This window comes from Sinocyclocheilus rhinocerous, unplaced genomic scaffold, assembly GCF_001515625.1.
Source record: "Sinocyclocheilus rhinocerous isolate Xijiao unplaced genomic scaffold, SAMN03320098_v1.1 scaffold889, whole genome shotgun sequence".
Taxonomy (NCBI): domain Eukaryota; kingdom Metazoa; phylum Chordata; class Actinopteri; order Cypriniformes; family Cyprinidae; genus Sinocyclocheilus; species Sinocyclocheilus rhinocerous.
Window position 1 is genome coordinate 1,008,283 of NW_015638024.1, and position 13,630 is coordinate 1,021,912.

A 13,630-nucleotide genomic window follows, 5' to 3' on the forward strand; every position below is an offset into this window, starting at 1 on the left:
GGAGAGGATCCCCAAATCCAGGTGTGAAAGACTTGTTGCATCTTTCCCAAAAAGACTCGTGGCTGTATTAGATCAAAAGGGTGCTTCTACTAAATACTGAGCATTTTTCAGTTTTTCTTTTTTAATAAATCTGCAAAGATGTCAACAATTCTGTGTTTTTCTGTCAATATGGGGTGCTGTGTGTACATTAATGAGGAAAAAAAATTAACTTAAATGATTTTAGCAAATGGCTGCAATATAACAAAGAGTGAAAAATTTAAGGGGGTCTGAATACTTTCCGTACCCACTGTATATTATATTATTATACTTTACACATTATTAAGTAAATACTAATTGCAGTCTTTCATATACACTATCGTTCTGTCGTTCTACACTAATTCTACTACCGTAGATTTTCTTTATGTTTTTAAAAGAAGTCTCTTATGCTCACCAAGGCTGTATTTATTTGATCAAAAATTCAGTAAAAACTGTAAAATATTAAAATGTAAAATATCATTTTAATATATTTTAAAATGTAATTTATTCCCGAGGGCAAAGCTGAATTTTCAGCATCATTACTCCAGTCTTCAGTGTCACATGATCCTTCAGGAATCATTCTAATATGCTGATTTGCTGCTTAACCCTTTAACTGTCACCCCCCATTTTTTAAAATAGGCATGCAGGTGCACTATCCAAACTTAAATTGTTGTAATTTATGAACACTTTGGAATACAGGCATAAGGTTGGTCTCTTTTTAAAGAAGAAAATCGGTAGATTATCGCAAAAATTTAAAAAAAAAATGTAAGAATCAAAAAGTTATGGAAGTTTAAATTTACCGTAAAGAAAATGCGAGTAAATGCGAGAATTTTAGAGTAAGTTTTACTCTAAAATTGGTATAAAATTAAAGCCTTATGTCTAAATAAGTTATGTTCCAAATTTGAAGTTGATATAAAATATTGAGGTTTCTGTGAGATTTTATTTAGGGCGTTATACCACAAACAGACACCGGGTGCCATCCAAACTCCATTGAATTTTTTTAAAGCTTTCAAATGATATATGATTTATGATGATTACTAAAAGATTTGATAGAGAAAAAGGACAACAACAAAAAAGAGCGCCAAGCGTCCCACAGGTGGGACGGTGACAGTTAAGGGGAAACATTTCTTATTGATATCAATGTTGAAAATAGTTGTGCTGCTTAATATATTTGTGGAAAACATAATACATCTGGATTCAGGATTCTTTGATGAAGAGCATTTTATTTGAAATAGAAATATAGATCTTTTGTAACGTGAATGTCTTTACTGTCACTTTAGATCAATTAAATGCGTCTTCGCTGAATAAAAATATTAATTTCTTTCAAAAAAAAAATCCTTATTCAAAAAAAATCTCTCAATTAAAAAAATAATAAACAACCTAAAAGTCTGAATATTAGCATGTATGTTTATTCAATGTTTGCTACTTCCAGGTTTCTTTGTCATTTGACCTTCTGGCCATTTCTTCCATATATCAAGTATTTTAATCATCTGCGATGTGACATGACAGATATTAGTTGCAAAATCACTCCCATAGACTGGCCTGATTCCTCTCACCCACACTTCCAACAAATCATTAAAAAAGTTGCTTAATCAAATGGTTAATAACCCTAAATTATCTTTGGAGAACTTTTGTTTTCTGTCTCCCTCGACCAAAATTGGTATAAAGTCATTCAAAATGAGCATTTAATTGAAAGACTGTTCCTCTGCAATAAAAATAGAAAGTCAACATGCTATTTGGTTACATTTTGTAAGTTGTATCTCACTGTATTTAATGCATGATGATACACGCAGAAGCATTTTAAAATTCATATTCACATTTGTGTCTAAATGTAATGCTAGAACTGGAACAGTGATACAGTAGTTAACAACTTAATGAATTTGGGGAAAAAGATCCACAAACGTTTGGTGGCTTGAGGTGTATGTTGCCTCAGCTATAGGAAGACGTCAGAATGTGGTGACAGTATATGCATAAAAAGCAGAAGACATGAAGGGTCAGGAAATCGGCTTCTAGATAAAACCAAGAAAAGAGAGAGAAAAAAAATCAGCTCTGCAAAATAGTCCACTGAGTTGGCCTTAAAAGCCCTGAGACTTTATTTGCAGTATATTATAATCATGACTGGCATAATCTGCTGTTTATCTTTATGTTCAATAGTTTAGTCCTTATATTACGTAGATGTATGACATTTCCTGTGATGCATCAATTTCAACATTTCAAAAGGGGAACTTGTAGTTAGTGATGGATGATTGCACTGACTGATATATATCTAAACATCAGTCAATGATGATTAACTCCTATATCCTCCCTGGAAAAACGAAAGAAAGAAAGAACCCGAGTCATGTCATGAGAAGCGATGGGTCCCAGGAAGTCATCTCTGAGAACCAAGAGGTTTGTATATGATATCATTGTTGTGACACAGGAAATACCAAAGAAGTTGGACAGTTTATATGCAATGGCTGGATGTAGTGTTCACTGACCTAGTTCTTACCAATGCCATATCATGACCTAAACCATCCTCTGTGGTCAATTATTTATTTACTTATTTGTTCGTTCTTTCTTTCTTTATTTTTGCATTTAAGTTGTATAAATTAACATATTGTAAATGTTTATGAATTAACGATGAGCAATATTATATTGTTCAAGTATGCCAGAGAGCCGGGTAACAACTAATATTAAAGGGATAGTTCACCCAAAAATGAAAATTACCCCAAAATGTACTCACCCTCAAGCCATCCTAAGTGTATATGACTTTCTTCTTTCAGACGAATCCAATCGGAGTTATATTTAAAAAATATCCTGGCTCTTCCAAGCTTTATAATGGCAGTAATAATAATGGGTGTTATTTTGGTGTTATGTTATTTGTAGCGAATCAATGCGTTTTTGTAAGGAAAATATCCATATTTAAAACTTTATTAACAGTAATCTCTAGCTTCCGCTAGCTGTCGTACGCACGTTCACAATAACACCGTTCCGGCAGATGACGTAGGATGTAGCGTGAGGTCGCAGCGGAGAGAACAAAACAAAACACTGGTCATGAATTAGAAATACAAAATGAAGATTTGTAAAGGAAAATGTTGGAGGATTTCGATATAAGCCAAGAGGAGACTGGTTTTCCTTTGCTAAAGTAAGGAACTTCCTTTGCTCCTGTAAACAAACGTTGGTTCTCGCGAGACTAGCATATTCTCACCGGACCTTACACTACTCCTACGTCCTTCATCATCCGCCGGAACGGCGTTCTATTCTGAACGCGCGTACAACAGTTAGCGGAAGCTAGAGATTACTGGTTATAACATTTTAAATATGGATTTTTTTCTTACAAAAATGCATCGATTTGCTAGGAGGCCTTTATTCATCCCCCGGAGCGTGGGACACTTTTTATGATGGATGGATGTGCTTTATTGGACTTGTTTTGGACTATTGAAAAATAACACCCATTCACTGCCATTATAAAGCTTGGAAGATCCAGGATGTTTTTTAATATAACTCCGATTGTATTCGTCTGAAAGAAGAAAGTCATATACACCTAGGATGGCTTGAGGGTGAGTAAATCATGGGGTAATTTTCATTTTTGGGTGAACTGTCCCTTTAACAAACTTCCCCAAGACATGGTGAACACTTTTAGGTGACTTAAAGGAATAGTTCACCCAAAATTAATATTTGCTGAAAATGTACTCGCCCTCAGGCCATCCAAAATATAGATTTTTTCTTTTCTTTTTTTTATTGGAAGAGGTTTGGAGAAATTTAGCATTCCATTTGTTCACCAATCGATCCTCTGCAGTGAATGGGTGCCGTCAGAATGACAGTCCAAACTGTTGTTGACATCCCAATAATCAAGTAATAAACAAGTAATCGACATGACTCCAGTCCATCAATTAATGTCTTGTGAAGCAAAGCTGCGTGTTTGTAAGAAATAAATTCATCAAGACGTTGCTTCTGGTTAAAATATCAGTCCTCTGTTCATAATATTGCTTTCTCCAGTGAAAAAGCTGTCTCGTCTAAATCAGGAGAGAAATATTCACAGATCAAGCATCATTTACAGTTCTAAACAAATATTGTGATGTTTTTATATTGGGGGATTTTAGTTTTCTTTCAGAGTTATGCCTGTAAAATAATCAGTCAGTCTGACCATGAAATTGTTATAATATTATTGTGGTATCATCAATTTAACATTTATCCTGCCACAACATCACATTAAGAATCAAACTATGTGTTTTGCATATTGGTTAGAAAGTCCCTCACTGTCAGTTCTTGAATTTAATAAGCTGCAAAGTGAAACAGACTTCATGCCTATAATCAAAACAAGCTAGTTCTTGTTTTTCTTTTGTTTTCATCTGTACCGGCTATGTTGTCTGATGCACTTTGTCCAATACACACACAAAAGTAGTTAAGTTAAGTTGCTTCTAGGTACCTACTCCCCAATGCTCGGGACAAGAGTGGGATAAAGTTGCCACTTCTAATCAAGCCTTAAACTAGGATTCTCTAAAGAATTAAATGAGCTTGGAAAGCAAGTGGAATTTTTCTTAGGTACACAATTTGCACTGACGCATACTCATGCACTCACTCAGTGTGGGAAAGTCTAATATATCATCTTAACACAGCAGCTTCCTGTCCCTGTAAATAGAGATGCTCATTACCTGCTGAGCCAGTGATCCTGTGTGCACACTATAAATATTTATGTCAAAGCAGTCCTCTCAGTCCGAAAATATTCTTCCTTTGGAAATATGGACACTCATCAACAGCTTCTCTGCAGTCTCAAATATGTGTGCAAGTTTGCAATTAAAGGGAAAGTTTACTTTCTTTGGAATAAAAAAATTGGAAATTGTAAAAATGTTTTAGCGTAATTTAGTGTAAGTCAAACAGGTCCAAGATTGTTTTGGACCCCATTGACTTTCATTGAATGGACAATAATAGTTAAAACTTCCCTTAAAATGTCACCATTTGGTTTTGCAAAAGAAAGTAAGTAATACGAGTTTGTAAGGGCATGAGAGTGAATAAACGAGTTTTCATTTGTGGGTTCATGGATATTGCATTAGAAAGTGCTAAAGATGAAAAGTTCTGACGTCTGTGTTTGCGTCATTCTTTGCATAGCAAGCCTTTTTGTCTCGTACTGAGGAGTGCTGACACTGGGGTTTTGCACTTTCACCCTTAGGTTGAGGGGTTAAAGTGAATGGGAAGCTTCACACACTAAATACACATTTTGCAGAAGTGTGAACACATTCTTACTCTAAAATCGTACACTTATGGATCCCCTTACGAAAAATAAGTTTATTCAAGTGTGCTATTAGTATACTTGTATACTACTTTTTGGTAAGGGTCACTTCTGATACTTTACAGCTACACTTGTACAGAGGAATATATGTAGTCCTGTGAAGTAATGAATCTTACTTTTATTCAGAATTTTGGTTAATGTAAGAGGAGCCTAATGTAATAAGTGAGGAAAAAATGTACATTCAATAAAGTCTTTTTTGCTAAAGAAACTCAACAGGGTAATCAGGACCCCCATGCAAAAGGCATTTTCTGATAAATGAAATAAAAGAACATGAAATATTAATTTCTACATGTAGAAATAATAAGATAGGTTATAGTTTAGAAAGATTTTTTATGTTTTTGAACGAAGTCTGAAAGTGTATGTCACCAATACACTAAGATATAATATTTAAGATATAATATTTATTTAAATATTTATAATATATTATATATTTTTCATGCAATGTTCCAATTAACTGATCCAAAGTATTTTATTGAATCATGCAATACATTCTATATTGATAAATTGCTGCAAATGTAGATATTATTATTATGTGAATGCACAGCATGGCATATCACAGATTTCATCCCGCAAGAGAACAAGATGCGCAGAGAGAGAGGGTGTGAGACATGAAGGAGAGAGACAGCTGCTTGAGAGCTGAGGCCAGCTGTCTGAGTCTGATCTGCACAAGCAGGCGTGTGCTGGAATCTCAGCTGAATTTGACCTCCTTTCTCACTGTACACACGCGCATACTCCAAACGCAAACTTAGAAATGTACACACTCAGCAATCTTCCCTTTTAAGACACGTGTGTGGTTGTACAGACCAAGGGCACATTCATTACAGTCGCATAATTTCAGCACACAGTATTTGAGCACAAAAATCTGCTGGTTAGACTCTTTAGTTGTAGTGAACAGTGTGAACAATGTTCAAACCATGTTTAGCAGAAATATGTTAGCGTGAAAAAATACCCTTCACTCTACCCCTAATTTCTGTGCTGCCAGCAGAATTGCAAAAAATAATGCTGCTTTTCTTGAGCTGTCTCCCTGTCTTCCATTGGCTGGGGCAAATGGATAACCCCGCCCCAAACTCACGCCATTGGTTGAGCCAGTGTTGCTATACGTCTCAAACAGAGCAATGTTTTGACCTACAAAACGTCTCAGGTTACTTATGTAACCATGGTTCCCTGAGTAGGGAACGAGACACTGCGTCCTCTAGGGGTCGCTATGGGGAACGCCTCGTCGTGACCCGTGTCTGAAGCATACATTGAAAAAACACCAACTCGTTGGCCGGCGACAGCCATGACGTCCTGAATACTTTCCGTACCCACTGTATATATATATATACAGAACAAAACCATATTATCAGAGCATATATCATGATAATAGCAATATACTGTAATATATTGCAATAAGACAAAGAAGAAAAGTCTGTTCAGGCTACAAAAACAAAAACTGCCTATCTGAACAAAGTCTCAGAGGATATCTATAGGGAACAAGGTCACAGGCATTCTTTCAGCAGGGCTACGAAGTTGTGCCTAGTTACGCACAGGCCCATTATCCATGTCACACAAGCCCATTGTTTGTTCAAGTTCAATTCCAAGACACCACTGCCATCTGTGGTGGTCCTTCATTGTGTGTCATTGTAATTACGTGTCTTCTTCTAACCAGTAGTTGTCTTAAGAGACCACTTTCTCACATCTTCTGTCTTCTGTTTCCTTCAGACGCTGTTTGCCAGAGCTCTTTATGACAACACAGCCGAAATTGAAGATGAACTGGCTTTTCGCAAGGGTGAGATCATCATGGTGCTAGAGAAAAACGTGCCGGGGAGCATCGGCTGGTGGAAGTGTTCTCTTCGTGGACGTCAGGGCCTGGCACCAGCGAACCGCCTGGCTCCGCTTTCCCCAGCAGAGGCTGAAAACATTTGTATGAATTTAGGAACAGAGAAGGACTACTTGAACAATCGTAGTTGTCAGAACATCTATCAAACTCCAAAAGCCACCAGGTCACCGGTGATTCCGATTTATGAAGAAATGAGTACAATATATAAAGTGCCCCTTCAAGCCGTCCCTTCACCAGATAAGCACATGGCACAAGAGGATCTAGATGGAACCAGTTCTCCTCGTGACGTAAGTCTCTCACTGGAACAACAGCACATCTACGGTTATATGCACCCAAATTATCTGTTTATAATCAGATTGATGGCTCAGTCAGACTAAGATGCCTTCATGTAAACACCTCAGTAAATCTGACTGAGCTCGATCCAAATACATTTTTCGGCTTGAAACTGGTGGTGTACTGTACACCTGAAATAATCTGATCAACTTGAAAACATTAAGCATGTAAACGCCTGAAACTGACTATTTTCTTAATCAGATTCAAAAATACCTTGAGTATAATGTACAGTTCTGTGATGTATATGTTTACATAAATGTTAAACAAATATGTAAATTGGATTGCAGTTAGGGTTCATATAACAGAACTTTCGGAATCTGAAATCGGATTGGATTCATTCTGATTGATGGAAAGTAATGCATGTAAACATACCTACTGTGTGTCAGATTTAGGTTTTATGTAACAGCTAGTTCCTGTACTTGAATTTGATTCCCAAAAGTGCTGATACACAGCCTAACACGAGTGGGACTTTTCCCTTTTTTTTAAATCACTTCACTAGTGACTGTCTTTATGAACAAGTCATTGAATTGAATCATTTATCCAATCGATTTTTTTCAAAACACTGATTCATGTGATTCACTAAATCATTGACTCAACTGATTCTTTCAAAAAAACACTGAATGGCATTTGAGCTCAAGCATTTAAAGCGGCAGACAACATATAAACAGCGCTTGTAATAAACTACGTTATTGTCCATTGGTGTGAACTCTAAGGTTATTGGGCCTTTACTAATGTGATATTGCTTAGTCATAAAACAATCCACTAAATATTCCATGAAATGCCAATAACCAATCATTCCAAAATATAAAAGGGAGAACTGAATGTGTAGATGATTTAGTGGACTATATGTTGAACAGTGGCTAATAGCAAGCAATGTCTCAGAAACCCCTGCTGGCAAAGAGTTCACAGATGGGGACCAGGGGCCTTTCTCTGCGGGGACAGGTATGTAGCACAAGGGCTTTATGAGCTTGTAAAAGAGTAGCAAAGACAGAATTCAGACACCAATAACTGCAACCAGAAGATCTATGGCCTATGGCTAGGGACCCCAAAGAAAGGGACAAAGAGAGAGAGAGAGACAGACAGAGAGAGAGAGAGAAGTGTCTGTGCAAGTTACTGTGTAATAGGTGAAGTAGCTGGGTTCACATGTTGTCCATTTCCCCTCCTGTTTCAGGGAGAGATGTTTGCCGTAGCAGCTTATGTGTAGTATGGCTTCAATTAGAAAACTGGGTTAATTGGGCAGGCACACAGTAAAGTGTACAGCACTTTAAATGATCCTGTCTGGCTTTAAGAAGTGGGCCATGTGTTGTCATTTACATAGAGTATTCAGATATTTGCTTGTTTAGTTAAGCTTTTTGCCTAGACTTACATTTTTATGCTTTTCAGGCTTTAACTGCCAGAGGTGATACAGAAATATATGATGTCCCAAGCCTCGTGAGAAAACCCTCCTTGTTCACAGTAAGTCCTCTTGCATTTTTATGAGTTGCTCACTAGCCTGGGGTTTCCAGTTGAGGTCAAAGGATACCTAGAGGTCTGTAAGAGGGCATGCAGAAAAACTGAATAAAAAAGATGTGAAAAGAAGAAGAAAAGTGTAGAAATGATAAAGTCTGAAATCTGAACAGTTATAGGAAACATTTTTACTTTTTATTGACAGAGATTGTTTGGTCAGTATAAAAATACAGCATAAATCAATAAAAAACAAATCCATATATCATTAAAAAATAGAAAATTATTAAATAAATAATATAGAGAAAATTGTGAAAACTGGATTTTTTTTGTCTGTTTTATGCATCTAATATTAATGGCGGGTAGATAAAGATTTGCTGACTGATATATTATTATTATTTTTATTTTTTTTATCATTTTTAAAATCATTTAATACGTATCATTTAATTTTGGAAATATTAATAAAATAAAATGTTTTCTTTACAAAATAACACTTAATTTTTTTTTCTTTTTCTCTAGGTCTTTATATATGAAAAAAATGTAGTTTTATTTTGGGGGGTCTTTGGCATTGAAATGTTTAAAAACCCTTGCACTTGTCATTTTTGGTTATTCATTCAAAAGACTAAGAAGAGTAGAATGTCACCTTAAGAAATACTCTGCAAAATAATACTGATCAAAGATAACGTCGTAAATTGTGTAACTTGTCTTTTGAAGCCATCTACACTGAAGCCTTTGGAAAGGAAAACATCATTGATGTCAAGCACCGACTTTCATAACAGACATGAACTACTAAGAGCGAGATGCGCCCCTTCAACCAAGAAAAAAGTAAGCATAGTAACGCCTGTACAGCAACTCAAACAAACACATTAAAACTGTGAAGACATCTTTACTGATATAACCGATTCAATACAAAAGCTGAATCAAATCAATTTGTGAAATTTCTAAGTCCATTTCTAAGTGAAATTTGCTATTTATTTCCTTCTTTTTTAGGTCGCCACCATACACCCATTGATTTCCCAAGACCCCAATTATGACATCCCAGTGCCCTTCATCAATGACGATATTCAAAAGCCTCTATGTCGTTATAGTACCATGCCAAAACCCTGTAAGTCTGAATGGATTTATGACGTGCCTGTTTCCCCCAAAAAACAAGGAAGTGAAACTTGTTACTATGGCACCATGCCACCCAAAACTATGTATTCAAACAAGCCACTTTATGACACTTTGCCAAATCACAGCTGGCCTGAAATGAAGCACGGTCCCATCCAGCCCCTCTATGACATCCCCAAACCGAGCAAAGCAGTGGAGAAGTCTTGTACAGACACTGGGAATTCAACAAATACATGCATCTATGATGTCCCACCTTGCCTTAAACAAACAGAGGGCCCTGTAGTGTTACCCAGACAGCAATGCCCTCCTGAAACGGACTCTAAAATGAGCCATGAATCCATTGAGTACAGGGATAAACCTGGACCCATGTATGACCAACTTCATCGTTGGCCCTCGAGGGGCAGGACAACGTCCAGGCAGCCTGTGAAAGGGACGATTAGAAGGGACAACAAAGACCACCAGAGGAGCTCAACGGTGTCCACCTCCTCCACTGCTTCCAGTTCTTCCAGGAGCTCATGCGACTCCTTCATGCTAAGTTCTCCTGAACCTGAGCCCTTGCGTGAGGTCACACTTTCACAGGAGGAAGTCAGCAACAGGTTGCTTGAGCTGCAAGAAGCGGTGTGCCAATCTGTGCCCAAGCTTATGCTGTTCGTCAGCATCCAATGGAGAACCAAAGAGCATCTGAGTCAGCACCTCCATCAGATCCACATGGCCACCGAAGATGTGACTGACTCTGTCACCTGTTTCTTGAACTTCGCCTTGGATGTCAGAGGTAACGCACAGCGGCTGACAGACTTAAACCTGCAGACCAGGCTGCTGAAGCAGCTCTCCATCATTGAAGACTCGGGCTTGATCCTTCAGGAGGCTGCAAGGACTCTGCGAGATCTGGGCTGGCTGCTGGATATGCTAGCTCAGGATGCCGATCAGTCACAGACACCTGACCACCTGGAGCGCTTTGTTATGGTGGCTCGAACCGTACCAGAGGATGTGAAGAGGCTGGTATCCATCCTGAATGCAAACGGAAAGCTTCTTTTCAGAGTGCCGGCTAAGGAACCAGACGTAGTGGAGAATATAAGCACATCTGAAAGGAGCAAAAGTGAACCAATGGTAGACTCAGGAATAGATGAAAGTGACTATGTACAACTTCAGGTAGGCAAATCACACCTCAAGCTGATAAGACCATAATTATTTTCATGTTATGGCCTATAACTGAGAAATGGTTGATATTAAACGTTAAATTATAAATTTATACTATAATATAAATTAAATATTAAATCATAATACATTTAGAAAATTAAAAATAATGCGCTAACAAAAATGTAAATCATTGTAAATGTTATGAGTAAATTTAAGCATCACAACATTATAATGTACAGTATGAAAAATGGATATTCATTTTGAAATTTGCTAAAGACTACATGTAATAGTAATATTAAATTATTAATTTGATTTGTATTAATGACAGCAAAGTTAATCTTTTTAACTTTTTAAGCATTTATTTGATCCATTAACAGTAGAAGTTACAATTACAATTTAAAATAACTGTTTTATATTTTAATATATTTTAAAATATCATTTATTCCTGTGATGGCAAATCTAAATTTTCATCAGCCATTTCATCCAATCTTCAGTGTCACATGATCCTTTGGAAATCATTCTAATATGCTGATTTGCTGCTCAAGAAACATTTTGTACGATTGTTATTTGAAAAATACAACATAACATTATAAATGTCTTTTCTGTCACTTTTAATCAGTTTGATGTTCTCTTGCTTAAGTATTCAGTATTAATTCTTTACTGCTTTTTAACAGACAAAGACAGAGTTTGACGAACAACTAAAACCAGCAAAAAGCAGTCTTAAATCAAAGAGAAACGGTGATACCTTGAAAAAACAGGTAAAAGCTTGTGACCCTGACAGTACAGCTCACAGTATTGTGTTCAAAACTGATTGATTTCAGCTTTCTAAAACAATTTATTACTCACTGTGTCTTCAAAAGGTTTCCAAATCACTATCAGTTAACCCCTGCACTCCAGTCCAGACCTCCATGAAGCCTTCCATCTCTGACCACTGCCGGCTGTATTTTGGAGCTATTCAGAAGGCCATCAGTGTGTTTATAAGTAGCCTAAATGATGGCCAGCCACCTGAAAAGTTCATCTCCCACAGCAAGCTGGTCATTATGGTGGGCCAAAGACTTGTGAACACTTTGTGTAGTGAAGCTAAAAATCGTGAGGCCAGCCAGGAAATGTTGTCTGTGAGCAATCAGCTGTGTGCCCATCTCAAGCAACTGGCCATGATGACCAAGAAGGCAGCTTTGGACTTCCCTGACAAACTGGCTCTCCAGGAGGTGCAGGGCATTGCCAAAGAGTTGGCTCAAAGGGCACAACACTTCAGAATGTCACTGGACGTCTGAGCAGCAGTTTTGCCATCTGTTTGCCCAGTGTATCGTGTGGACGTGGGCTGGTGAAGACAACGTGGTATATGTGAAATATCTCAATTTGTGTGATTTGTATGTGAGTCTAAACCAGCCACCGTTAAAAGAAGCTTCACTGATTTTTTCCCCCAACTTGTTAGTCTGGATGAGGAGGCAGTGTTAAAGGTAGCAAAGGGACAACTTATAATTATAACCTCAAATAATGGCATTGATGTGTTTACATGCACAACAGTATGCTGATGCAAAAATAAAAGTATTTGTACAAATATCGGTAAAGGTGTTTACATATAGATATTAAAAATGTGTTGCAATCAGGTCTTGCTTTCACCATTTAAAAATGTTAATCGATAAAAGAACATTGTTTGGACTTAGATGTTGTTGGGTTATTAAGCAATATCATTGTATGATTGTGCATGTAAACACAAAAAGACAACACAGAAAACATACTAGTTGCTGTGTAGATGTTAAAGTGACAGTTCACCCAAAAATGAAAATTCTGTCATGTTATTACAGAATGTTAATCTTCGGGTGAACTGTTCTTTTTAAAAACAGTAATAGAGTAACAGTCTTAAACACGATCTGTGCATCTATTAGCCTTATTATTTTTTGTGTACTCACTCTGCCAAACCTCAGACTTTAAATGACTTAAGCAAAAATTGCACTTTTATAATGCCTGACACTGTATACAGATTTTTGGTCATAATAAGTAGACAAAATGTATGTAGATGACTATAGTATGTGTCTCTTTTTTGTACAATTATTGAAAATTCAGTGTTTGAGCAAAATGTAAATATTTCCTCAATACAATTGATGTTACTTTTTTGTATAATTTGTCAGTTTTCTAGTTTTCAGTCTTTTCATACACTCTAAGAATGTAGCATTCTGTTTCCCCCCCACATATAATTATGATATATTTCTTCTTGACACAAATAAAATGTTACTTACCAACATTTTTCTGACTGTTTAATAGGCTATGTTGTGATTTTAATAGCTGTCTTATGCGATAGCCTAATAGTTAAAGGGATAGTTCACCCAAAGATGAAAAATCTATCATCATTCACTCACCATCATGTCGTTTTAAATCTGTTTATAGCTTCCTTTCTTCTGTGGAACTCTCTGTGGAAAAATGACAGAATTGTAATTTTAGTGTGAACTATCTCTTTAAAGTCCTCCAGCTGTTTTACATTAAAAGAGTTCAAATTACTTAGA

At 36.7% G+C, this 13,630-nt stretch overlaps 1 protein-coding gene across 1 annotated transcript in view; it reads left to right on the forward strand.

Moving 5' to 3' along the window:
* Positions 1 to 12,634, forward strand: part of LOC107749520 (cas scaffolding protein family member 4-like) — an 18,076-nt gene extending 5,442 nt beyond the window's left edge. Inside the window, exons 2-7 of the mRNA XM_016564698.1 lie at positions 6,986 to 7,390; positions 8,820 to 8,891; positions 9,594 to 9,704; positions 9,870 to 11,138; positions 11,801 to 11,884; positions 11,987 to 12,634. Coding sequence (XP_016420184.1) covers positions 6,986 to 7,390; positions 8,820 to 8,891; positions 9,594 to 9,704; positions 9,870 to 11,138; positions 11,801 to 11,884; positions 11,987 to 12,400 — 2,355 coding nt within the window. The 3' untranslated portion in view covers positions 12,401 to 12,634. The remainder of the gene's footprint in view (positions 1 to 6,985; positions 7,391 to 8,819; positions 8,892 to 9,593; positions 9,705 to 9,869; positions 11,139 to 11,800; positions 11,885 to 11,986) is intronic.
* Positions 12,635 to 13,630: the final 996 nt, after the last annotated feature.